Source organism: Coenobita brevimanus, chromosome 77, assembly GCF_032717465.1.
Source record: "Coenobita brevimanus isolate Jiangsu-jjx chromosome 77, ASM3271746v2, whole genome shotgun sequence".
Classification (NCBI taxonomy): domain Eukaryota; kingdom Metazoa; phylum Arthropoda; class Malacostraca; order Decapoda; family Coenobitidae; genus Coenobita; species Coenobita brevimanus.
The window spans coordinates 516,828-543,878 of record NC_137030.1 but is presented as its reverse complement, the minus strand read 5'-3'; the positions used below and the strand labels follow the sequence as shown (position 1 = coordinate 543,878).

General features: G+C 43.2%; 2 protein-coding genes across 3 annotated transcripts; one reads left to right on the top strand and one right to left on the bottom strand.

Moving 5' to 3' along the window:
• The first annotated feature begins 36 nt into the window (after positions 1–36).
• Positions 37–26,579, top strand: LOC145408526 (transcription initiation factor TFIID subunit 10-like). Of its 2 annotated transcripts, none has more exons than XM_080279257.1 (4): positions 37–146; positions 23,260–23,371; positions 24,155–24,219; positions 25,050–26,579. In XM_080279257.1, exons 2-4 carry the CDS (start codon positions 23,267–23,269, stop codon positions 25,252–25,254), a joined length of 375 nt encoding a protein of 124 aa, XP_080135383.1. In that variant the 5' UTR covers positions 37–146; positions 23,260–23,266; the 3' UTR covers positions 25,255–26,579. The 2 variants fall into 2 exon arrangements, with proteins under 2 accessions (XP_080135383.1, XP_080135385.1); XM_080279259.1 differs by lacking the exon at positions 37–146 and adding an exon at positions 16,077–16,133.
• Positions 1,377–7,789, bottom strand: LOC145408484 (chloride intracellular channel exl-1-like). The gene is made up of 5 exons (XM_080279217.1): positions 7,274–7,789; positions 6,731–6,861; positions 6,428–6,626; positions 5,651–5,823; positions 1,377–5,028 (listed from the first exon to the last, which is right to left on the bottom strand). Exons 1-5 carry the CDS (start codon positions 7,454–7,456, stop codon positions 4,824–4,826), a joined length of 891 nt encoding a protein of 296 aa, XP_080135343.1. The 5' UTR covers positions 7,457–7,789; the 3' UTR covers positions 1,377–4,823.
• Positions 26,580–27,051: the final 472 nt, after the last annotated feature.

Here is a 27,051-nt window from a genome sequence, read left to right as displayed (position 1 = left end):
GTTCTTTATACCTTTCATAGGCTCGTTGTTACGGTATGTAAACATTGAGGGTTCACCCTTCCCGATTTGAGGGCTGTGTTGGACATTTTTACAATTTACGACGTTTTCTTACCTTCTTCGCCAATTTCCTCATCGGAGAATTAAAGGTAAGTCATTCTGTAATGGTTGTAGATGTTAAATTTTGATACTGAAGTAATTATTCACATTCGTCAGAGATTTGGGTAAAGTTTTCGAGTGCATCTCGCTGAAAAATATCATAAACAGTATGCATATATTCCTTTCACTTTAACTTGGCCGCCCTATCCTCTTGAAAGGAGAATGGTAAGCTGCAGAAGAGGAGCCACTTCAACCTACATGCGGTCCAGTTGCTTTACCTTCAGTTGACTCTAGGGTTGCTGCTAACATACGGTGAAATTGCAAGCATATAATTTATTTGTATGGTATTATTTCCTTGTTAAATTACAGCCTAATTATCATAGTGATGCATTTTAAAAGGTGCAGAGATTTTGAGGGTGGTAGATACACAACCATCAGTTTTGCATACATACCTTGGGGAACGGCAGCAGGTCATGTTGGCCTTGCAGTTTGATCCGGCTCTGTGGTCAGTCTGGGTAGACATACGCTTTATTTGAGGCAGTAGAAGCACCTTACCAGATCAGTTCTTCTTCTTCCTGATAGTCTGTTTTGTTTTGCTGATTATTTGTGGGATGGTAAATAAACATTTCTTGCAAAATTTGCTTTCCTCATTTTTAGCTACCAGTACGTACCTCTGTGTCAACTCATTTGATTTATCAGGCATAATGGCAGAAGGGACTGTCCTACCCTAAGTGTTTAACTAAACCTAACCTAACCTAGCATAACTGTATTATATAATTTAATCTAATCTAACCCAACCTTACCCAGTGTAACCTAACCCAACTTTGCTTCAAGTTGGGAGGTTTGGAAATGAAAACCACCTTTGAGTACGTTGGGTGAGGCGGACAGTTGTAGGTACGGCTGAAGGAACGTGGTGATAAAAACAGTGGGAAATTTTTCAGCAGGAAAAAGTAATTTTCCCCTCAGAAACTAGTCAGAAATATACAGAAAACAAACTGGAGGAATATGAATTGAATTGGTAAGGTCCTTTTACTGCCTTATATAAAGCTTATGTTTACCTCAGTCAGTCAGTAATCATATCATCCCTGCTATTGTATCTAATATGACTTAATTAAGCCAAATTTAATATAACCATACCCTGTTTAACCAAATTGAACTTAATTTAACCTAAGCTGCCTATCAGAAACAATGTGAGGACGGAATAATTTTAGGTCTGAAGTGACTTACTGCCCTCTGTAGAATGCCAGAACTGGTGTCAACAAAGTTAACTCAGTGCTTTTAGTAATTTTTATTGTTATTTCTGTATAATTTGCATGTCATAAATGAATTATACAATTAGCTATGAAGGCTAATCCCTGTCATTTAGTTAGGTTAATTTAGGTGTTTTTTTTTTTTTTCCTGCCTTCATTTTGGTAATTCATAGGACTGAGATATCACATTTTTGCAGATAGATACCGGTAAGTGGTAGCCCATGTAATTTATTGGTAAATTTATTTGTAGCACTGTTATGAATTAGGAATAAATCTCCTTGGTTATTGATCAAACTTGTCCTCCAGTCTGACAGCACCTGACCATCAACTAAGCTTATTTATTCATTTATTTTTTTAAAAATCTCATACGGAACCTTTTATAATGAATAGGTTGTTGTAAAAATAGAAAATGGAGACAATATTTTGATTAATTTCTTTATTAAAATGATCTACAAGATACACAATATATTAGCTAAAGAAAGAAAAAAAAATCTTACTTTACATGCAAGCTGTGTCACTCATAATCTATCAACAGTATTACATAAAAACACTAATGATTAATTTTATGGTACATCAAGCCATGGACTAGACTCAATTATGATATGTCAGTCAAATATATGTAACACTTTCTAATATGTGTAACACTTTCAAGCCGTACTGACCAATGTAGTTACAGTTCGTTAATTGTGGTGACGGATTCACTGAGAAATATGAAATTTTTGTGGCAGTTATAAAGAACTTTGTAGTGGTTTTGGGTGTGATTATTACCTGACAATATATAGCCTATAGCAACTTGATGTTGACCCTATCTGTCTGTTGCCAAATGCTTTCATCCTGTAATGGGTGGCCACGAACAAATCACCTCCACATTGTGCTGTCGTCTACTATTTGACTGACTTCATTCCAGCTCACACCCCATTCTTTCATATATTTCTCCTCTCCATCCCTCCATCTCATCCTTGGTCTCCACCTGCCCCTCTACCCCTTCACCTCACTCACATGTCATTTTCTAGTCAGTCTCATTCTCCTTCCTCTCCAGCCCATCCCTCCATCTCATCCTTGATCTCCCCCTCCCCCTTTTCCCCTCCACCTCACTCACATACACTTATGTAGTCACTCTCTCATACTCCATCCTCCACTTGGCCAGACCATCTCAAAATATTACACTTAACACTTTCAGTCATAAGTACTTGTATTTACTGGCTTTTGCATAAAATTGTTAATATTACCAAGTTCCAGTACTGGTACAGTATTAACTAAGTTGCAGTAGACAACTGTACTGTAATTTTAAGTAATAGCACCATAGCATAATGTGAAGAATATTAAAGTGTCACTGCAAAATTTCTTTTCTTTATATAATTAGATAAATGTTTCTAGATCAGGAAAAGCACCATACTCAGCCTGTTTTAAGCCTGTCATACTTATTCCTAAGCTTCTCAGCTGGATGATTGATTTTCACTATTTTTGCTGTCAGAAGACAATTTTATACAGCTTTGAAGAGACCTTTTGAATGGAAAGGGTGAGATATACCCGTCATTAACACCATCAGTACTGGAGGTCTTTCGGAGGTTTAAAGAAATTGTCTATTGGTAGCAACAGTAGAATGAAAAATGCATCACCAGATTGAACAGGTTAATGTCATTGTTAGTGAAGTATGGTACAGTACAGTACTACAGTTGATATATTACAAGCCCATACACAATTACCATACATAATAGTAATTAAAGATTTCACACTTTGGCCTGATAATGTGATAGTTAGTGTATTGCTCACTGTAATGTTGTGTTTCAGGGTATAGGTCACAATAGCAAAGTTGTTTTCATATGACAATGATCCCCAGACCTTTCCAGCTCAGTTGATGGCCAGGTATTGTCAGATTGGAAGGTGGATTAGGCTAGTAGCTAAGGAGACTCATTAAACTAAGGCATATTGAATTCCATGCAACTACAACTTCGTACGGTCAGAATTGTGGAAGTGGCACAATTCCATCAGATGAAAACAAGCTAACAATTGGTACAGTATACTCAGTATATTAATGCTGTGTTTCAGGGTACTGTTTATTAGTATACTCTGTAGTCATAATCCCTGCATCCCCACCCCACTTCACTCGTGTGTCAAAAATATAAACTAATTACTGTATAGACTTTCATACATCTGCCATGGTTTAGTAGCAGTGGTTGTTGTAGCCCCAGATTTATCTGAACCATGAATCCGGTGAACTGCAGGCTGAAACTGCTTCTCTCCTGCAATCCCTCATCCTGATTTTGGGGGATAGGGAGGGAGCGGAGGGATATTGTATAACTAGGCAGCTCCACCACCCGGTTATATTGGTGCTGCTGGATGAGGGCTCCACTCCAGCACCATCTCCCATGATGAGAGATATAAATGAGTACCTAACCTAAATTATTACATGTAACTAATCTGGCTTGCATCTGCAGTTATCTCGGTCGGAGAATCCCTTGTCATAGCAATATATTTAAGCACAAACATCACTCACAAATTAAAGCTAAGTACATATAGTTAATCAGCCGTAATATTTCAGACATTGTTATCAGTGAAATAGTCTTTTCCAAATTTATTTACCCAATTCATTTCAGTGATTTTAAATGATCTTGATCAGCTGAATCCGATTGATAATCATTCCAGCCTACCCCAAAGCATTTTGAGTGCTGCAACTTTGATACTAGTACTGTAATATTATCATACTGATATGTGATAATGAAGTTAGCATTAGGCCTAGTGATTTTGTCTTTTTTTTTTTTTTTAAATCAGTCTGTTGTCTGTTATAAATACAGTCACAGCAGATATACTGTGCTGGATATGCACAGTGTTGGTAGGTAAGTAATAATAATGGTGTTTGACTTAAATATAATAAATAATTTTACTACATAACTACACTAAAGAAACTCACTCATCACTCACTCTCAAAGCTTGGTTCATATTGTAATGATTATCTTGCTTCTTGGCAGTAATGATCACTGTAATATCTATTTATCTGTCTATCTGTGTGTCTGTCTATAGCCAGACACATTCTGTAAAGGGTGGCAACAAGTAAATCACTTCCTTGCCACCCTGTCTTCCATAATTTGGCTGCCCAACTGCCAGCTCACACAGCCCTCTCTCAATATCTCACTTCATCCACCTCCAGGCCACCCTGTCCTGCATTATTTGCCTGCCCTCCCCAAGACTGACACTTGCCCTTCTCTCATGTACAGTACAGTATATCCACTTCATCCCTCCATTTCATCCTTGGTCTCCTCCACCTCACTCACACTCTTCTAGTCAGTCTCTCATTCTCCATCCCTTCATCTCATCCTTGGTCTCCCCCCTCTTCCTTTTCCCCTACACCTCACTCACATACACTAGTCAGTCTTTCACTTTTCATACTCTCCTTATGCCCAGACCATCTCAGTTTCCTACTTAAGCAGTTTTAAAAGCATCGTATACTACAGTATTGCTGTTTTTTGATAAGCCTTCTTATTCACACTCATCAACCACAGTGACAACAGACGCTCGGACAGGAACATCATACGAATACTTTGGTTTCTCCTTGGCAATGAGGGAGTGCTTCTTATGCGAGAGGTTAGGTGTTTCAGGGCGGTCATGCCAATGCAGTACAATCTCCTGGTCACATGGGCACGTACGTACAAAGATGGGGTTCGTGTAGGCTGCATGTAGGTACCTGGGGAGGTAGAGTTAGAGGAAAAATTATCAGCAATCGTATTATGTAATATGGTAGTTGTTGTTCAGCCCTGGTCCATCTGATTGAACAGACTTGTTGGCTGCAGGTAAGCAGCTGCCCTTATGGGGATGTCCCATAGGTTCCCACCTCAGTGTCTGTGTCTTAGTGTGTCGTTGGCTTTGCTGTGTTCCATATGTGTGTCATGTTGTGTTCCATATGTGTGTCATGTTTTACAAACAGGACACATGTTAAACAGCTGTCATATTCTGTTATACCTTCATGAACAAAAAGTAATTGGGAAGCCTGATACAAGTAACCTCCTTCAGTACATATATAAGGGTTATGTTTGTCAAGACACTGATAAACAAAAACCATTAAAACCCCCAAATAATGCTAATTCTACTAAGATACTCCAGCATTTGATGGATGGGGACAGTGTGGCATAGAGGCATATCATTTTAGTCCAAGATGAAGGCATCTGTATGCAAATTGATAGGCAGGTAGATAGCTAGATAGTCTGTTATATTGTTCCCTCCAGCCTTTCTTTCTTCCCCCCATCCCATGCTCCCATATTTAATCCAGTCTATTATTCCTGTCACCTCTTTCTTTCTTCCTTCCTCACCTCCAAATTCCCGGTAGGTTTGTAGGAATATCATACTCCTTCAGCGCCTTTGCTGCCACCCGCAGATGCTGTAACTTTGGCAGCACCTCACAGTCCAAGTGTGTTAAGTGATCCCCACACAGGTACATGCTTGGTTCATGGTCTGGAGGGGTCTTGTGTCCATTTGGGCTGCCCTGGTTGAGGTAGAGTAAATGGAAAGGAGGATAAGGTGAAGTTGTATGTACGGGATGGTCAGTATTTAATGCTCCTCTTTCATTCCTTTATGTGGTGGCATCTATATATAGTGACTGGGCGGTGGAGCTGCCCAGTTATACAAACGCCCCTCAACTCCCTATCCCCACAAAAGGAGGATAGTAGTCAGCAGGAAGGGAGCATCTTCCACCTGCAGTCCATCAGGTTCACATTCAGATGAACCTGGGGTTACAGCTACTACTGCCACTATTGTCTTATTAAAAGTATTGTACTGTAATTACTTGTCTTCCCTTTTCATGGACAGTAGATGGGTACATGAATATGTACCCTAAATTTACACCTCATTCCTTATGTATTTGATGTTTTTTATCCCCAGTGCAAAGTCTGTTGGTTGTGTGGGGGTGTTTGAGAAACTGATTAAGCTTTTTAAGTGCCTCGTTGAGCTTACTTTATACCGTAGATGGATAGGTAAATAGGTAGGTAGGTAGATAATATATAAACTAGTAAATAGATAGAGAGGTAGGTAGGTAACTAGCTAGATAGATAGGCAGATAAATAGACAAGCCAGTAGATTTTCAAACACACCTGATACTTTACATCCCCATTACTAAGTCCGTTGACCGCATGGGGCCGTTCGAGAAACTGGTTCAGCCTCAGTAGAGCCTGGTCGAGTTTAGTGGGATCCTGGTTCACTGCCTTGATGTAGAAGCAGAACTTAGAGAAAAAGTCCTTTGTTGCCAAATCGGCCTCTGGGTTGTTGTATTCTAGGCCTCCTCCAGGAAATCTGAAAGAGGGAGGGTTTTAAGTATTGTTCACTCACTCTGAAATTGTCTCCTTTACTTTTATGCCTTAAGGGGGTCCACCTTGAAGGGGTTTTGCTGTACTTACTTAGAGTCAAGGTAGTATATGATGTCGTCAAGAGCATCGTATCCTTCGTCTCCGTGTATAAGTGCTGGCACGTGTTTCAACCCCAAGGTCTTGAATTCAGGTGGAGGCTTGGCTGGGTTAGTTGTGATTACCTGTGGGGAAACAAATAGTTGCATGATTTAGATGCGGCCTTCATTAACCCCTTTAGTACAAGGGATTTTTCCTGTTTTAAATTAAATCTGTCTGGCCAAGTGTAAGATAAAAGGATGACACATAATTTCACATGCTTAGGCGAAGACTTTGTTTTACTTAAAATGAGCAATAAGTCAGTTTTGTAACACATCCCAGACTTATAATGATGACTGCTTGTACTTAATGTCTTTAAATTTTTCAAGCAGGAGGAATTAGGTACCTGTATAGTCTTCATTAACCTTTTCAGGCTGAAAGGGGATAGGTGCATCCTTCAGCAGCCTATTCACTATGAGGCATCCATATTAAAGTTGGATAATATTGTGTAATTTCAGCAGAATTGGAAAGAGGACTGCATTTAACTCTGAACAGTACCTTAAATTTGAGAATGCCATGTTCGGCCTTCTTGAGCAGCACCATAAACACTCGCTGACAGAACGGACAGGCACCCATCCTCTCGCCATCCACACCCGCCTTCACATACACCATCACGGTATCCTTGTCCTCGTCCTCTCGTCCCGAAGGCACAGACACTGAATTTTGTCCAACACTGCCCATTTTGTCACTTGTTTATTTGTTTCTTCTGCTATAGTTTCTGTCGCACTTATAATTGTTCTTACGTTTTTTTCACGTATCAGTTTTTTGATGCACTAATGATATTTCTCGTATGTTTTTCCAGTGCCCTTTCTTCACTGCAGTTTGACTTGTATTCACTATTTTTCACTTCTTTTTCAGAATTAATGTTCTTCCTCCTCTCCCACTTTCTCCTCCTCCTCCTTCTACTTCACCTCCTCTCTTCTGTGTAGAGTTTTTTTTTTCCACGTTGTCTTTTACTCGTCAGTCGTCATTGTTTTTAACTTCTTAAGTTCTTTTTGTAAATCAAATTCCTGTTTTTTTTCTGTTTTTCACCCACCCTCCTCCTCTCACCCCTCTCCTTCTCCCTCCTCCTCCTCCCCCTCCTCTTCCTCTCAAGAGTCACCACTTTTTCTCCTCTCCTCTCTCCTCTTCAGCTATATCTGAAATGGAAAATGTGTCGTTACCTTTTTATTGATGGGTAAAAATGAGGTAACATTGAATTAACTGTTTCTGGTTTTTACTGTGGACATTTTGAAATAAAAGATTTGTTTAATTATTTGGAAATGAAGAACTGTCGATGATAATAATAGAAAGGATTTTTTTTTTTTAGTTTAATCTTCTCTTCACCCATCTGTAATCATCATCATCATCTCCTCCTCCTCCTCCCTCCTTCCCTCCCTCCCTCCCTCCCTCCCTCCCTCCATACCTCCCTCCCTCCTCCTCCTCCTCCTCCTCCTCCTCCTATCCTCATCTTTCCTCCAGTGTCCTTGAGGAAATACTGGCTGGGTAACTATTTTAATTCCATCCATTTCCGTGTTCCTCCAATTTCGTCCTTGAACTTACCAAACTGTGTGGAAAGTAACGGTTTATCAGTATTTTTTTTTTTTTTTTACGTGCCACATACCTTTTCTATCACACCTGTTTATTTCCGCTGACGAAGGTGGACGGAGGTTATGATTTCACTCGTGTCTCTGCGTACAGGATGACTCATAAAGCTGCTGTCAGATTTTAGGTAAACCTGGTCGATAGGTGAACAGTGGACCAAGGAAGAGATAATTAGATTTTGAGGTGGTTCGGGATCAGGTTGCAAGAATAAATAATAAATTTTATTGCCCTGGCGCTGGCAGTCTCCAAGCAGTTTCGTAGTTAATTATGTGAGTTATTTGAGAGGGATATGTGGAGAGACAGGCAAATTAGGAAGAGAAGGAGCGCCGTGGTGTTGATGTGATTGCAAGCATTAGGAGAAATGCTTTCTGATGGTTTGGCCATGTGGTGAGGATGGAGAGAGAGAGACTGACTAAGAAGAGTGACCCTGAAGAACGTGAAAGGGGGGAGAGGAAGGGAGAGACCAAGACTGAGATGGAGGGATGGGGTGAAAAGGTATATGAGAGAGGGGGTGGGGTGAGGTGGAGGGATGGGGTGGAAAGGTATATGAGAGAGGGGGTGGGGTGAGGTGGAGGGATGGGGTGGAAAGGTATATGAGAGAGGGGGTGGGGTGAGGTGGAGGGGGGCAGACTGATGACGGAGGACAAAGTGACATGGAGACGATTTGTTTGTGGCCACGTCTTACGGGATAAAGGTGTTGGCTGTAGAGAGCTTAATAAATAGATAGATAGGTAGGTTTGTAGGTATGTACCGGTACAGCAGATAGACGGATTCACATTGACAGATAGATAAACAGACTGATGGATAGAGAGGCACTTGCTTTGTTTACGCTAATCAGCTGATTGGCGTATCAGCTGATGTCGGCACGTGTGAGGTGGAGTGGTCAGCTGTGAGTGATTTACCTGAGTCCTTTGATAACACAGGAAGTTTGGAGAGAGGGGAGAGGAGGAGGAGGAAAGTAGGAAAGAGGGAGAGGTTATTGAGGCAGAGAGAGAGGAAAGAAGAATTAGAGAGGAAGGAAGAGGAATGAAAGAGGGAAGAAGAGTGACAACCTATCTCTTTTGATAATATGGGAAGTTTGGATAGAGGGAAGAGGAGGAGGAGGGAGAGAATAGGTGGGCAGGGATGGAGGAAAGAAGAATATAGATGAAACAGGAGGGAAAAAGAGAGAAATGTAGGGGAAGAAAGGAATAGAGAAAAAGGAAGAGGAAAGAAAAGGGAAAGATGTAGATGGAAGGAAATGACAAAAGGAGGAATAGAGAGGAAGAAGGAGAGGCTCAGGAGGTGTAGGGGAAGGATGAGAGATTAATGAAAAGTAGAGAGAGAGAGAGAGAGAGGGAGAGAGAGAGAGAGAGAGAGAGAGAGAGAGAGAGAGAGAGAGAAACACAGGAAGTTTGAACGGAGGGGAGAGAAGGACGGAAAGGTTATTGAGGTGAGGGAAGAAGAGTTAGGGGAAAAGAGAGAAGGTTATTTTATGGGAGGGAGAGGAAGGAAGTTTGTTGAAGTAGGGAGGGAAGGAAGAGAAGAAGGGAGGGAGGAGGGAAGGAGAGAAGAGGTAAGATGGAGATTGTTGAATGAAGGAGGGAAGGAAAGAAGGAAGGAAGAGGGAGGAAGCAGGAATTGTCGAGATGAAAGGAGGGAAGGACGGAAGGAAAGGGCAGTGAGGAGGACAGAGAGAGAGAGAGAGGGAGAGGGAGGGAGGGAGGAAGGTGTGGAAAGAAAAGGTGGAGGAAAGGTAGGTAACATTCCTCCCTACCGTGACTCATAGTGGGTAGGGGGATTGTGTTTCAGCCTCTCTCTCTCTCTCTCTCTCTCTCTCTCTCTCTCTCTCTCTCTCTCTCTCTCTCTCCTCTTCATCATCATCATCATCATCATCATCATCATCATCATCATCATCATCATCATCATCACCCTTCCCCTCCCCCTCTTCTCTCCCCCTCCTCCCGTCCTTGCTCCCTCCTCCCTCCCCTCATCTCACATCCAGTGCTAACATTAAATTGCTCCCTCATTTCCAAATATAGTTTAACACAATCATGTCAGTGTGAACCCGGTGGCCTGCAGGCTGAAGATGACCTCCTGTAGTCCTTCTTTCTTATTTGGTAGATAGGGAAGTACAGTATTTATCTATCTATCTATCTGTCTATCTGTTTATGTCTGTTTGTCTCTCTTTCTGTGGATCTGTGTGTGGTTGCTTTATATATCCGTGTGTGTGTGTGTGTGTGTGTGTGTGTGTGTGTGTGTGTGTGTGTGTGTGTGTGTGTGTACACGACCGGTCATACACATACTTACATTGCCTGTGTACTTACAACTAATGGAGAATGTTGAACCACACTTTCATGGCAGCAACACACACACACACACACACACACACACACACACACACACACACACACACACACACACACACACACACACACACACACACACACACACACACACACACACACACACACACACACACACACACACACACACACACACACACACACACACACACACACACTGTTTACATAGGAGAATGAACTTATGAAGGGGCCGTCTTGTGTGCGTGTGTGTGTTTGTGTGTGTTTGGATGATGCTTGCTTTCATAGTTGTGCATGCATGTGTGTGTGTGTGTGTGTGTGTGTGTGTGTGTGTGTGTGTGTGTGTGTGTGTGTGTGTGTGTGGATAGATAAACAGATAGATAACTGAAGCTTTGTGTGCATTATCGATATGGCTGCTTATGTGTGTGTATGTGTGTGTGTATATATATGTACGTATGTATGTGTGCATGTATGTATGTATATTTAGATAACTGAACCTCTGTGTGCATTCTCAGTACAGCCGCTTATGTGTGTACGTGTGTATGCATGCCTATGTGCGTGTAACTCCTGGCGCGCGCTCGTGTGTGTGTGTGTGTGTGTGTGTGTGTGTGTGTGTGTGTGTGTGTGTGTGTGTGTGCTGGTAGTGGCTGTAAGCTTCGTTGGTGTGTGTTTGTATAACATGTTTTGTTAGTCTGGTGTTTGTGTTAGACCGTGTGTGTTTGTGTGTGCGTGCGTGTGTGTGTGTGTGTGTGTGTGTGTGTGTACATATATTTGAGTGCATTTGGGTTATCTTTTGCGTGTGTGCGTTTGAGTGTTTTATGTCCTCGTAATATTTCACTTCATTTTTGTTTACATCTTGTTTGGTGAGTTCGGCGTTGTTGTAAAATTCGGCGAAGGAGTGTGTTTTATGGCGCTGCTTGTGTGTGTGTGTGTGTGTGTGTGTGTGTGTGTGTGTGTGTGTGTGTGTGTGTGAGAGAGAGAGAGAGAGAGAGAGAGAGAGAGAGACATCCAACCTTTAGAGTAACCCTTATTGATCACATCCGTAACATCACTTAGTTATATGGTTACCACCCAGCATAGTTAATGGTTTGCTGATGTACAGAAACAGTTTTTCTCTTCACTCAGTCTCGAGTCACATGAAGGCAACTACATCATGTGTGTGGATGGTTGGCGATAGGATAATAATAAGTATAGTTGTTTTTTTCCACGTGACAAAGATCCCTAACACCTTCCAGCTCTGTTGATGGCCAGGTGTAGTCAAGAGTGGAGGTTGGATAGAACTAGTAACCAAGGAGACTTATCAGATTTTATGTAACCAAGACACTTTAATTTGGGAGATCAGGCTGCATCCCATAATAACAAACCGACTTAGATAATTGATTTAGGCAAAGCAAGGTTGTGTTAGGGTACAGTGAAGCAAGTTACAGGAATCGGAATACAGGTGTTTGGAATCAGAGTACAGGTGTTTGGAATCAGATTATTGGTGTTTGGAATCAGATTACAGGTGTTTGGAATCAGAGTACAGGTGTTTGGAATCAGAATACAGGTGTTTGGAATCAGATTATTGGTGTAGTATCTCTTAGTAATGTAAATATCTGATGGATCACTTGGTAGAGGGTGTTGTTAGTAATTGTGGTGGTGGTGGTGGTGGTGTGGGTTGGCAGTGTTTTGGCGGGGAATTGGCAGGGTGGTAGGGACATGCAGGGAAGAGGAGGAGGAGAGAAGGAGGAAGGGAGGAGAAGAGGAGGGGGCAAGGAGTGTAAGGGGTACAGATTCAAGCAACCAGCAACAGACTTATTTCCTTCTTACACGCCCTCATTCCCTTGCTTCATTTTTTCCTTTCCTACTTACTTCTTTTTCTTCCTTCCTTCCTTCCTTCCCTTCCTTCCTTCCTTCCTTCCTTCCTTCCTTCCTTCTTTCCTTCCTTCCTTCCTTCCTCACACCATAACCCATTGTACTCCTTCCTTTCCCTCACTCCCTCCCTCTTTCATTTCCCTTCCTCCCTCCCTTCTTTCATTCTCTTCACTTTCATCCTGCCCTCTCTCTCTTTCTTTCTCTCCATCTCTTCTCTTTCTCTTCCCTCCCTCACTTTCTCTCTTCCTGTTAAATTTGTGACCTCGTTGCCAATTTTTAGACAGTTTACCCTCCTCTCTCAGTGAATTTATCAGTTGAGAGAGAGAGAGAGAGAGAGAGAGAGAGAGACCGAGCAAACCTTGATGTCCATAATAGGTAGAAGGCCCTTATATTTAGAGAGAGAGAGAGAGAGAGAGAGAGAGAGAGAGAGAGAGAGAGAGAGAGAGAATCAGAGACAGAGACACAGGCAGAGACAGACAGACAAACAGACAGAGAGAGAGAGAATCAGATAGATAGATAGATAGAGAGAGAGAGAGAGAGAGAGAGAGAGAGAGAGAGAGAGAAGGAGGCAAAAGGAGGGAGGAGGGAGGGAGGGGGAAAAGTCAGAATGGGAGATAAGATGACGAGGAAAATGGGGGATGGAAAGAGACATGGCAGGAGGAAGAGAAGAACAGTAGAGATGGAGAGAAAGAGAGGGAAGGAGGGAGGAAGGGAGAGAGGGAGGGAAGAGAGAAAGAAGTGGAGGGAGGAAGGGAGGGATGGAGAGAAAGGAAGGGAGGGAGGGAGGGACAGAAGTGGTGTGGCCCAAAAATAGTCAGGAATCCACGCCTCACTTCATCCCTCCCTCCCTCCCTTCCTCTTTCCCTCCCTCTCCCCTTTCCTCTTTCCATCCCCCTCTCCTCCTTCCCACCTTCATCTTTCTCTCTTTTCCTTCCCTCCCTCCCACCCTGCTTCCGCACTCTCTCTCTCTTTCTCACTTTTCTCTACATCCCTCCCTTCTTCTTTCCCCTTCCTCTCTTTCCTCTTTTTCCCTCTCTCCCTTTCTCCCTCCCAGTTGCCCCCTCCCTCTCTTGCTCTTTCTCCTTTCCCTCCTCCCTTTTCTCTCCCTCCTCCTTTTCTTCCTTCTTGTTTCTCTCCTTCCCACTCCCCCTTTTTCCTCAACACCCTTTTCCTCCACTCCCTGCCTCCCTTCCCTTTCTCTTCCTCCCTTGGTTGTTTTCAAGCCCCTCCCTTTTTCCCCCTTCCTCCCCCCTCCCTCCTTCTGTCTCACAACTCCTCCTTTCTTCCTTCTTTCTTTCTCTCCTTACATCCTTCCTTCCTTCTTTCCTTCCTTAACCAATTTCTGGTAGTTGTGGTAGGTGTGGTAGTACTATTGGTAGTTGGAGTGATGTTTGATTTAATTGTGATAATGTTGGTAGTTGTGGTAATGTTGGTAGTTGTGGTAGTGGTGGTAATGTTGGTAGTTGTGGTAGGTGAGGGTAATGTTGGTAGTTGTGGTAGGTGAGGGTAATGTTGGTAGTTGTGGTAGGTGAGGGTAATGTTGGTAGTAGCTAATTGCAGTCATTGTGATGTCCTTTGCCTCCCTTAACACCCTCCCTTCCCTCCCAATCCTCCCTTCCTCCCCTCCCTATCCTCCCTCCCTTCCCTCTCCCCTCTTCTCTCTTCCTCCTTCCAGTCTCTTCTCCCTCCCCTCCCCTCCCTTTCCTCTCATCCATCTCTCTCTCTCTCTCTCTCTCTCTCTCTCTCTCTCTCTCTCTCTCTCTCTCTCTCTCTCAATACACTAAGCCGGAACCACCACCACCATCCGTTGTCATTACCACCATCGCTACCACAACTACTAACATTCACGCTGAGCCAAGGACGGAGAGAGAGAGAGAGAGAGAGAGAGAGAGAGAGAGAGAGAGAGAGAGAGCACATTAATAATAATAATAGGCATTGTAGGTAGAGAGACAGACCTACCTACCTGCCTACCTACCTACCTACCAACTTTGCCTACCTGCCTGCCTATCTGGAGTGCTATATCTTAAGTGGTTACCTACTTACCTGCTAACCTATCTCTCTCTCTCTCTCTCTCTCTCTCTCTCTCTCTCACTCCCTCCCTCTCTCTCTCTCTCTCTCTCTCTCTCTCCCTCCCTCTCTCTCTCTCTCTCTCTCTCTCTCTCTCTCTCTCTTTCTCTAATCCACCCCCACTTCCTTTCACAAATGTATTATCGATTCACCGTACCATTTCCCCCTCTGTAATCCATATATACTTCCTCCCTCCCTCTCTCTCTCTCTCTCTCTCTCTCTCTCTCTCAAGCGTAAAATATGGCTGGGGCTCAAGCGAAGTTCCTTTCCAAGTGGGAGAGAGAGAGAGAGAGAGAGAGAGACAGAGAGGGTAGGGGGACAAGGAGTAGGGGGTGAGGAGGGGTGAAGAGGGAAGGGGGTGGGGGATGTGTAGAAGGATGTTTATAGTGAGGATGGTGAGAAGAATGTCTGTAGTGTGGATGGGGAGAGGAATGTTTATAGTGGAAGGGGAGGATGTGTTTAGAATGTTTGACAGGATGGGTGTGGTGACGGTGGGGGGACGAAAACGGTGCAAAAAAGTTTCCTCCGTCACTCCCCTTCTCTCCACTCCTCTCGTCTCGTCTCATCTCGTCGTCACTCATCTGATCTCTCTCTGTCTCCTTTTTTCATCTCTTTCATTTCCCTCTCTCGCCTCTTCTGTCCTCCCCTCGCTTCCCCTTCCCCCCTCCCTCTCCCCCTCCACCTTCCCACGCTCTCTCTCCTTGTGTACTATAGTGAACATGGGGTGGTGTGCTACGGGTGCTCTGTGTGTGTGTGTGTGTGTGTGTGTGTGTACAAGTATAGTATAAGGTGTCTGAATTTAGTCATGGAGTGAGATGCTGGTGTGTCAGTGTGAGGCAAGGGGTCGTGGCTCCTGGTCATGCTGGCTGATTCCCACCCAACCAGTGTATCCTTTATACTGTATATATAGATAGATAGATAGATAGATAGATAGATATGTATGTGTAGTTTTTCTCGTCTTTTCAAGAACTTCATCACGTGTGCAGGCTGCCGTTAACAAATAAATCGTGTCAGTTGTCAGTAAGTGTCATGTGACGTGATATTCAGCTGATCAAAGGCCACAGCCGGTGTCACAGGCTGACGCTCCCGTGACATAACTTTCCCACTGTGGTGTCCAGTCATCCTGTGGTTAGGGTGCTTAATATAGCAGGTCACTACTGTATTAACAATGAGAACCACAACAGATTAGGTCCGAATCCCTGAGTTCCCCCCCTCTGTTAACGTTTGGAAATTTTTAGTCAGTTTGGTTTCCTGGCCCTGGGTTCTCATTGGGGTATACCGTATAGCAGGCATGTATAGTCCCTTCCCTCCCCACCTACACCCCCTTCTTCCCCCCAACACCCCATCCTACCCCACCCACACCCGCTCCTTCCCACAAACACCCCATCCTACCACCCACACCCCCTCCTTCCCCACCCACACCCATCCTGCCCCCAGCACCCCATCCTGCCCCCACCTGCCTGCCAATAATCTAGGCCAGACTCCGCCCCAAGCCAGTCTTCAACACTGCCTCATCTCACGCGCTTACAGGCAGGAAGGCAGAGAAGGAGGTAGGCAGGAGGGTAGGTAGGTAGGAAGGGAAAGGGGAAGGTAAGTAGGAAGGGGAGGAGTGAGGCAGTAAGACAGAAAGGGAGGTAGGTAGAGAGAGGGAGAGAGAGAGAGAGAGAGGTTGGCAGGGAAAGCAGACAGAAACAGTAAATATAGAGTGGGGGAGTGTGCAAGCAGACAGGGGGATAGCAGATGAGAGAGAGAGAGAGAGAGAGAGAGAGAGAGAGAGAGAGAGAGAGAGAGAGAGAGAGAGAGAGAGATGCATCTAAACATGTTATTGACCAAAGGTGTGGGATCTAGGGTGGGAATTTTTCACACACACACACACACACACACACACACACACACACACACACACACACACACACACACACACACACACACACACACACACACTGATGGATGGTGAGTGGACAGCCAGTTTGAGTGGACGGGACATCGATTCCAGTCTAAGGCAGGGAATTATTTGATGATTGAAACATAGACAGGGAGTGTGTTGGTGGAGAGGGAGGCCTTCACTTGGTGGCACTGATATAACCCGGCGGAGCGACTGCCTGGGTGTACAAACGTCCCTCAGTTCCCTCCCTATCCCATGAAAGGATGGTGGACGGCAGGAGGGAAGCATTTTCAGCCTTCAGTCCACTGGGTTCACGTTCAGATTAGCTAATATCATCACATCAGTCTGAAATGAGGCGTCCTTAGCATGTGTTCAGTAAGGGCGGTGGGTATGAGTGCAAAAGTGGTGATATGTGATAGGCCTCAGGGAACGGAGGTTAAAGTCTGCGGCCTGAATTGAGAGGGAGAGAGAGAGAGAGAGAGAGAGAGAGAGAGAGAGAGAGAGAGAGAGAGAGAGAGAGAGAGAGAGAGAGATTCCCGTTCAGTGAACTAAACCAACAAAGACTGACGTAACGTAACCAATTACAACAGATACAACCTTCAGGCTTGGTGAAAGAGAGAGAGAGAGAGAGAGAGAGAGAGAGAGAGAGAGAGAGAGAGAGAGAGAGAGAGAGAGAGAGAAGCAGGTTTGAACTGAATTATAAACCGGATATAGGAACAGAAATTCTAACTTCTCTGTCCCCTCCTCTCTCTCTCTCTCTCTGTCTCTCTTTCTCAGCTGTGTATGTGTATGTCTGTCTCAGTTGTGTATGTATGTCTGCATGAACTTACGTGTGTATGTGTATATGTATGTATTTGTGTATGTGTGTATGTATGTATTTGTGTATGTGTGTATGTATGTATTTGTGTATGTGTGTACTGTATGTATGTATGTATTTGTGTATGTGTGTATGTATGTATGTATGTATATGTATGTGTATTTGTGTATACTTTATCATATCCATCCATCCTTCCTTCCTTCCATCCATCCTTCCTTCCTTCCTTTCTTCCTTCCTTCCTTCCTTCCATCCTTTCCCACAACCCCACCTTCCCAGTAGAAATGTGATACGAGGGAGGGAAGGAGAGAAGGAGCTTGGTAGGTAGGCAGAGAGAGAGAGAGAGAGAGAGAGAGAGAGAGAGAGAGAGAGAGAGAGAGAATTATTCAGTTTAAGTGAGGTATTCTTACTAACTCCTTCAATATTGACGCCTCTCTCTCTCTCTCTCTCTCTCTCTCTCTCTCTCTCTCTCTCTCAGCTCCTCAAATGACCTCCAAATCGAAGGTTAGGGCGGTGGGTCGTGGTGCCAAATGGGTGACAGTACTCGAAATAGTAGAACATGTGATTTGATGGTGTGTACTGTGTGTGTGTGTGTGTGTGTGTGAGAGAGAGAGAGAGAGAGAGAGAGAGAGAGAGAGAGAGAGAGAGAGAGAGAGAGTTAGCTTACAATTGAGTGCAAGAATTGTCAACATCCTTCCTTCTCTCTTTCCTTATCCTTTTCATTCTCTCTCTCTCTCTCTCTCTCTCTCACACACACACACACACACACACACACACACACACACACACACACACACACACACACACACACACACACACACACACACACCGAGACACCTCATTGTTTCGCATAAGTAAAAACTTTAGGTGCGAAGGACACACACACACACACACACACACACACACACACACACACACACACACACACACACACACACACACACACACACACACACACACACACACACATTCTTTCACATTCATTACATTCTAACACGTTCACAATATCATAGTTCTAAAACAGACGTGCCTACACACACACACACACACACACACACACACACACACACACACACACACACACACACATTAAATGATCTTATGCGTACTTGCGTAGAGAGAGAGAGAGAGAGAGAGAGAGAGAGAGAGAGAGAGAGAGAGAGAGAGAGAGAGAAATTGTGGCCTATGATTGGAGAGGTAGATAAGTATGAAGGTAGGCTAAGAATAGATATGTTCAGTAGGTAGGTAGATAGGTAGGTAGGCAGGTCGGTCGTGGAGAATATAAGCTATATGGGTTAGTAGGTACGTAGGTAAGTCGGTAGGTAAGTAGGTAGTTTGGTAGACGGGTAGGTAAGTAGGTGTGTATGTGTGTGTGTGTGTGTGTGTGTGTGTGTGTGTGTGTGTGTGTGTGTGTGTGTGTGTGTGTGTACATGGTTGGGTGGGTGTGTAGGTGGGTTAAATGGGTGGGAGTAACGTTATTACTATGTGGGTGGGTGTGTAAAGACGAGAGCATATTGTGTGTGTGTGTGTGTGTGTGTGTGTGTGTGTGTGTGTGTGTGTGTGTGTGTGTGTGTGTGTGTGTGTGTGTGTGTGTGTGTGTGTGTGTGTGTGTGTGTGTGTGTGGTGCTTGGACAAACGGCGTGAATGACTGGAGGTTATAGTTAACGGAAAGACTGACGAGAAAAAATCGACATTTGGATAGATAGATAGATAGACAAAGATACCTATGTACTTAAATAGATAGATAAACAGATATTGTATATAGATAGGTAGATAGATAGATAAATCGATAGAAAGATAGATAGATAGATTAATTGATGAAGAATCTTATGTACTTAGATGGAGAGAAAAATGAGTTTATAGAGACAAATCTATTCCTATCTGTCTTTATCTATCTACGTATATTTGTCTATCTATTATTTAACTATGTGTATGTATGTATGAATAACCAGGCTATACACATAATACACATTCCACACACACTCACCTTCAGTAATCAAATTCCTGTATCAATTACTTAATATAATTCCAGTGATCACTAAGTTATTCACTCGTTTATCACCTCAGTAACTGGCATTAAAGCGATCTCACATTTTCTTTAACTCGCTCACTTTCACGAATTTCCCCAGGGGTGGCTTAGGAATTATACGCGGGATTTAGAGTGAGTGAGAGAGTGTGAAAGTGAGAGGGTTTTGATCTTCTCTCTGCCGCAGTCGAACACACACTGACTGAGCGAGGTTTTACGCTACCAGCGACACTACCACTACTACCACCATCCCCCCCTCACCCCCACCTACCACCATCGCCACCACACCTACCACCATCCCCCTCACTCCCTCTTACCTCTCCCCACCTACTCCCCATCCATCCACCTCCATCCTTCTCCCTTCTCTCCCTTTCCTCCATCTCTCTTCTCTCCCTTTGCTCCATCTCTGTCCCCCCCCCTCTCTCTCTCTCTCTCTCTCTCTCTCTCTCTCTCTCTCTCACCACCATTACTACCACAGTATCAACAAACATCCGTACTACCAAAATTCCTGCTTCTGCCTGCCGCCACTACCAGCATCCCTTTGCCATCTACCACCATCTCAGCGGACTACCACAACTACCAACAATCCTACCACCATCCCTACCACAACTACCAACATTCCTACCTCCATTCCTACCACAACTACCAACATTCCTACCTCCATTCCTACTCCATTCCTACCAACATTCCTACCACCATTCCTGCCACAACTACCAACATTCCTACCTCCATTCCTACCACAACTACCAACATTTCTACCACAACCACCATCGCCTTGGGACAGGAGGCAACCCGCTTAACACTACGGACCTCGCCCCTTCTAGCCTCTCTCTCTCTCTCTCTCTCTCTCTCTCTCTCTCTCTCTCTCTCTCTCTCTCTCAAGATCCATCCATTTCTGAATCTATTTGTCTATCAACATTTCTGCCTGTCCACCCATCTCTCTCATTTAATACCACCATCACTGCCACAACTACCACCATCACTACCACAACTACCACCATCACAACCACAACTATCTGTGTCTGTTTTTATATATTTATCTATCTGTCTGTCTTCTTTCGATCTATCTGTCTATCTACCCATCCGTCTGTCTGGCACACACCTCCTCTCATGCATATATGATTGGGTTGGGGCGGGTCACTCCCCCAGTAACAGAAAGTGAAAATGGCCTTGAATACGTACACGAAAGCTGTCCTTACATGGCGGGTGTGTGTACTTCAGGCGCTAGGGTACATATATACATGCATTCATCCATCCATCCATCATTACATACATACATACACACCTCCATTCCTAGCTGTTTCGAAACTTTTTTTTTTTCATTATTTAGGCAGGAGTTTATTCAGATTGGGAAATAGATTTAGAAATGGAAAAATCCTGGTGGTAGGTGGTGGCGATTATTATCCACTCACTGGATGTAGTGTTGCCTACCTCTTCCCTCACCTTCATCATTCATTTTCTGTGTCTGCCCTCCTCTTTTCCTATTTCTGCCATTTTTCCTGTCACTTTTCATTACGCTTTCCTCTTCAGGTGGCATTACATTGAGTGACAAGCCTAATGGTTTCCTGTACGCCAGGAAACCATTTGCAACGCAGGGTGGTAACCATACAACCAACCCATACATGTTCCCTACGTGTCGGGAAGTGGGTTGGCGGAGGGTTAGTGCCCCTCCGCGTAAAACAACCCCAAAGACAAACGGCCACCCCTTTCGGGATTATGGCGTCTGGCTATAGATAGATAGATAGATAGCCAAATTCTTCGTTATCTTTCCGTCCATTCCATCATTTTTAAAGGTGCCGTCTATATTATCCAGTGTCTGTCTGTTTATCCTGTATTCTGTATTAGTGATTTCATTCTGGTTCTGTATTCATCCATCTGTTATGTAATCTTTATTCATTAGCCATTGCTTTCTGGTTCTGTATTTACCCATTTGTCTGTTCCACTGTAACTCAATATTATCCAGGTCTCCGCCCATCCCGTATTCTGCCCATATCCATCCTTCACTGATTGTTGTTAGTATGTACAATGGGTGGTTAGTGGGAGAATGAGGTGAAGGGATTGTATTGTGGTGGTGGTGGTGGTGGTGGTGGTAGTTGTGGTAGTGGTGGTGGGTGTGATGGTGAGAGAGAGAGAGAGAGAGAGAGAGAGAGAGAGAGAGAGAGAGTGTGTTTCTGTAATAGACGTTGTGTGTGTGTGTGTGTGTGTGTGTGTGTGTGTGTGTGTGTGTGTGTGACGTGACTCGTGGTAACGATTGGAGTGTGACGGTTTGTAACACTCATGATGTATGAGAGAGAGAGAGAGAGAGAGAGAGAGAGAGAGAGAGAGAGAGAGAGAGAGATATCATTGTTGGAGAGAGAATGGAAATTTTGTGAGTGTGTGTGTGTGTGTGTGTGTGTGTGTGTGTGTGTGAGAGAGAGAGAGAGAGAGAGAGAGAGAGAGAGAGAGAGAGAGAGAGAGAGAGAGAGAGAGAGAGAGAGAAATACACCTCTCGCTTCACCACAAAATCATTCCCAGGCAGAATCTTCCATAACATCGTAAATAACAGAAGAACATGCAAATCTATAACTTTCCCGGAACTTCTGACGAAAGAACGCAACGAAGAAGAAATAAAAATCGGAAAACTAAATGATAAAAAGAATGAAAATAAAGAATAAGTGAATATATTTGAGTTACAAGCAGCCTCGTAACTCCAAAGGCATATGAGAGAGAGATAGAAGTTATTTTGTTTATTGATAAGAGTATAAATAATCAGATGCTCCTGTTATGTTTACAATCTCTCTCTCTCTCTCTCTCTCTCTCTCTCTCTCTCTCTCTCTCTCTCTCTCTCTCTCTCTCTCTCTCTCAGCAGATCTTAACACACTACTGTCTTTTTATACGTAACTGTTCTATTGTATCGAAGCATAAATGTCTACTACTTCATCACTCTGTCTATTTGTCTATCACTACCTTTATCTATCTATCTACCACTACATGTATCAATCTGCCTACCAGTCCATCCAACCATCTATCTGTCAGTCTATTTATCAACACTATATCTGTACCAATCTACTGTCCATCTATCTATCTGTCTATCTATCTATCTATCTATCTGTCCACAGTGGTGATAGCATGACTGTCTTCACGAGGCATCTTGATCTTTCGAAATACAGACCGTGAGAGAGAGAGAGGGGGGGGGAGGGGATTGGAGAAAGGGAGGGGGGAAAAAGAAAGAGAAAGGGAGGAAGGAAGGGGAAAGAGGGGGAGGGGGAGAAACGGAGATGATGGAGAGAGAGAGAGAGAGAGAGAGAGAGAGAGAGAGAGAGAGAGAGTTATGTAATTAAGCATTGCAATCCTGACGATCAATTTACATGTGGTAATATGTAATTATATATTAGCCTCGGGGTGTTACATGTACAGAGTAATGATGTAACCAGTGTGATTCTCTCTCTCTCTTTGTCTCTGTCTGTCTGTCTGTCTGTCTCTGTCTCTCTCTCTCTCTCTCTCTCTCTCTCTCTCTCTTTCAGTTCAAATTATGATCTGTTTTTAACTTTCCCTCAGCGAGAGTCTGGGAATTGATATTGTTTTCTTGTGAAGTTGGAGCCAGCAAACAAATACACACACACACACACACACACACACACACACACACACACACACACACACACACACACACACACACAGCATCACCTTAATTATGCTTTTTCTCTCCACCCTTCCCTTCTTCCCTTCCTTCCTTTCACATAGTAATCTCTCTTCTGTTTACCATGACCCTGCATCTTTTGCTCTTTCTCTCCCTACTTTCGTCTTTCCTCTAACTCCATATCTCTCCTTCACACTTTAATTATCTTTCAGTTATTTCTCGTCCACCCTTATCTTCCTCTTTCTCCCTTCTTCCCTCCTTTCATTTATACCTCATCACTGGCCTTTATGTTTCATCACTGTTATATAATCATTCATCTCTATCTCCCTCAGCACCACAATGGACCCCAATCAGCAACAACAGCAAGGTGGTCAGCAACTTCCTCGTACCTCTGGACTCCCCCTCTCAGACTTCCTCATGCAGCTTGAAGACTATGTCCCAACAGTGAGTGGCTTTTATTATGGTGTAGTAGACTGTGCAAAAAAAAAAAAAAAAAAAAAAAGAGGAGGAGGATTTGTGTAATTTTCAAATTTCTTATTGCATCATTCTTAATAAGAGTTTGGCTTTCTGCATTCTTTGTTGGGAGAATGTTTGGCAGTAGTAGTATTAGTAGTAGTAATCTTAGAGTGTCTGGCCAGGCAAACCCATCCACCACAGGCAATCAACTGCCCTTGCAGGGCCATTCCATGCAGTTAACCGGTGTTCCCATGTGGCAGGCAGCACCTTACCACAGCAAGGTACAGTGAAAAGTGTGGAGGTTTGGTTCATGGATGGATGCTGCATTTGTATCTCCACCCAGTTACCAAGGGCACCATAGTAGGCTCCACATCACCCTGTTACAGTATTTGGTTTTATGGTCACCACCCAGCATTGTAAAATAAATAGGCATTAGGTATTTAGGCAGATGCAGATACATAGGTAGATGGGTCATAGTTATAGGACTATACCGATAAATATTATACAGGGTGGCCTGTATATAACACTGCCCTTTGACTCTGGTGTGAGATTTCTTGTGTATTTGGGACTGGCTCAGTCAGTGTTATCATTGTTTATCCTGCATAATTGATTCGTTTCGTACTGCCATTACTACACCCACTGCCACACCAGCAAACTGAACCAACCCCACACCTAAGATGCTGCCAGGCAAGTGTCTAGTGAAGTGCTGTTTAAGGACCACCCCATACTCTTCTGTATTAAGATAGTGAGAGAGTACTTTTTCATTTTCAGATCCCTGATGCAGTGACAGCCTATTACCTTAACACATCTGGGTTTGAGGCAGCAGATGTAAGGCTGTAAGTATTCTGGTAGATAACTAAGTATTCACACACTAGCTCATCCTGTAACATTTTCCATGAAAGGATTTTTTTTTTTTTTTTTTTTTTTTTTTTTTTTTTTAATAGGTAATGAAGATGGAATCAAATGCTTGAAACCTGCAGTGTTGTTCCTAAGAGAGAGAGAGAGAGAGAGAGAGATCCTTTAATTCTGAGATGCTTTGACACATTGTGTTAAGAATGGAGGTCATAGGCAGAGGGAAGTACACTGAGGAAGACAGTTTCAAGGTTGACCTGTTTCACTACCCACTTATACAGACTTCCCTCATCTCCATCCCTGTTACCTAACACAGGATGGTAGACTGCAGGAGGGCAGCCTCAGCCTGCGGTTCACCAGGTTCACTTTCAGATGGGCCAGAGACCACAACATCAACAGCTGATTATCCATAAGGCATATCATTTTAAAATTATCCAGACCTTACCACACGTGTTAATTTTGTGCTAATTGTTATGGTTTTTTAATATTTCAATGCCCCCCCCCAAAAAAGAAGGCTGGCAGGTTGTAAAATTTATCCTCTCAAAAGTTCATCCATGTGTAGACTCTCACTGTTAAAGAGTTTATTACATATTATTGAAATCTATTTCCCAACAGTTTGCAGCAACTGATGGGAAGTGATTATATGCTTTGTACCCAGATGTGGCTGGTGGGAGATGCTGATGACCATCATCCACTCTTATGAAGTAGTGGCAGGGCTGATGAAGGCTATATTTCATTCCTTCAGCTTAAATCTCTCTGAAAGTGAATAAAATACAGTAATGTATACTGCTGATGTCTATCTTTCTCTCCCCAGTGTGCGTCTGATCTCACTGGCCGCCCAAAAGTTCATCTCAGACATTGCCAACGATGCCTTGCAACACTGCAAGATGCGTGGCTCACAGCAGTCCAGCAGCAAGACAAAGGGTAAGGATAAGCGCTACACCCTCACCATGGACGACCTCACACCTGTACTGGCCGAATATGGTATCACTGTCAAGAAACCACACTATTATATCTAGCTAGACTAAGGTGACAATGTTTGTTTAATTATTACATCCAGTCCACATGTATGGATACCTTTCAACAAAATTATATATCTCTTTATCTACCTAGAGCCAGATGATTCAAATCATTAATGAATTATCTCCTTGTCTGATGGTGGAGGATTAAGGTAACTGGCTATGGACACACAGACAGTTTGGTGAATGAGGTTGGAAGAATGTTTGGGATGATGATAAATACAGAAATAAATGGACTGTAGGCTCAGGTAAAAGCATCTCAGATGCACAATACCATGCTCTCAGACAATGACCCAGTTCCCACATGTAAGAAAATTTGAGAGTGATTCCCAGACACTCACAGTATCACTCTGAACTTCCCTTTTGGTCTTAGTGTGCTAGACCTTTGCTTTCACTATTTAATGCACCTAAATATTTCCTTAACACTCACTCTTGTATATTCCTAGATGCATAATCCTTGAGTTCAATTAGAATGGCATCAGCAGGACTGAAAATAGTCATCGTCATCATCCTGACCCTCACTTCGACCCAGTGGTGGGGTGATGTAGGATCCAGAAATAAGAAAATAGAAAAAACAAAAAACATTAAGTGGGAGAAAATTGACAGTACCAAACCATTTTACTATAAGAGGCCATTTCTGAGCAAAAGAAAAGAAATCATCATCATCCAAACCTCCTTTCACACTTCAAGTGGGGTGAAGTAGGGTCTTAAGAGCAAGAAATACTTGATAGAATGAGATATTAAAATATAAATAAATGAATAAATAAACATCAACTAGGAATGCTTAGAAATAAATAGCATATGGCCATTTTTAGGTAAGAGACCAATTATTTTAGGAATTTAGGTGGTTATAGTTGAATGCTATTTTAGATTTACCTCACCTTTATCCTTACTGCATGCAGAGTGTGTGTGTGTGTGTGTGTGTGTGTGTGTCTGTGTGTGTGTCTGTGTGTGTGAGTGTGTGCATGCATGCGTGCGTGCGTGCGTGTGTGCGTGCGTCCGTGCACACACACACACACACACACACACACACACACACACACGCACATGCATGCAATATTCTGTACATAAGTTAGATTGTCATTAGCCTGTGATCTGTATTGGACATTTTTTAATTTTTCTCTCCTAACATCATACTATAACTTCTTACAGTTTGTCTACCTTTGTCAATAAATGGACAATTTTCTTTAACTCATTATTACATTTTGTGTATGTGTGAATAGAATGGACATTTTCTCTCAATCTAAAATACAAATGTTCACATATATATCTTAAAGCTAAAGGTCTGTTGGAATGTTATCCTAATAAAATCACCACTTAAGTCATTGAAATTTATTAAAGACATTAGAAAATAAACACCATTATATACAGAATACACCACAATGCAGGTGGTGGTAAGTGGTGGCGACCACCATCCACCCAGTGGAGGTGTTGCTGCCTACTTTTTCCTCCTCCCCTTTATCACTTTTTTTTCTTTCATTCCTTTCTGTCTGCCCATCCTTCTTGTCACTTTTTATTACTCTTCTTTCCACTTCAGGTGGCTGTGCACCGAGTGGTAAGTCTAATCATTTCGTGAAACCCAGGAAACCATTACAATGCTAGGTTGTAACCATATAGTCAAATAATGGGATGATATGGAGCCTACTGTGGTGCCCGTTAACTGGCCTGAGAGACGCAAATGCTGTGTCCATCCAAAAACCAAACCTCCATACTCTTCCTTGCACCTCACTAGGGCAAGGTGCTGTCTGCTGCAAGGGATCATTAGTTTATTGCACAGGACAGCCCTGCATGGGTGGC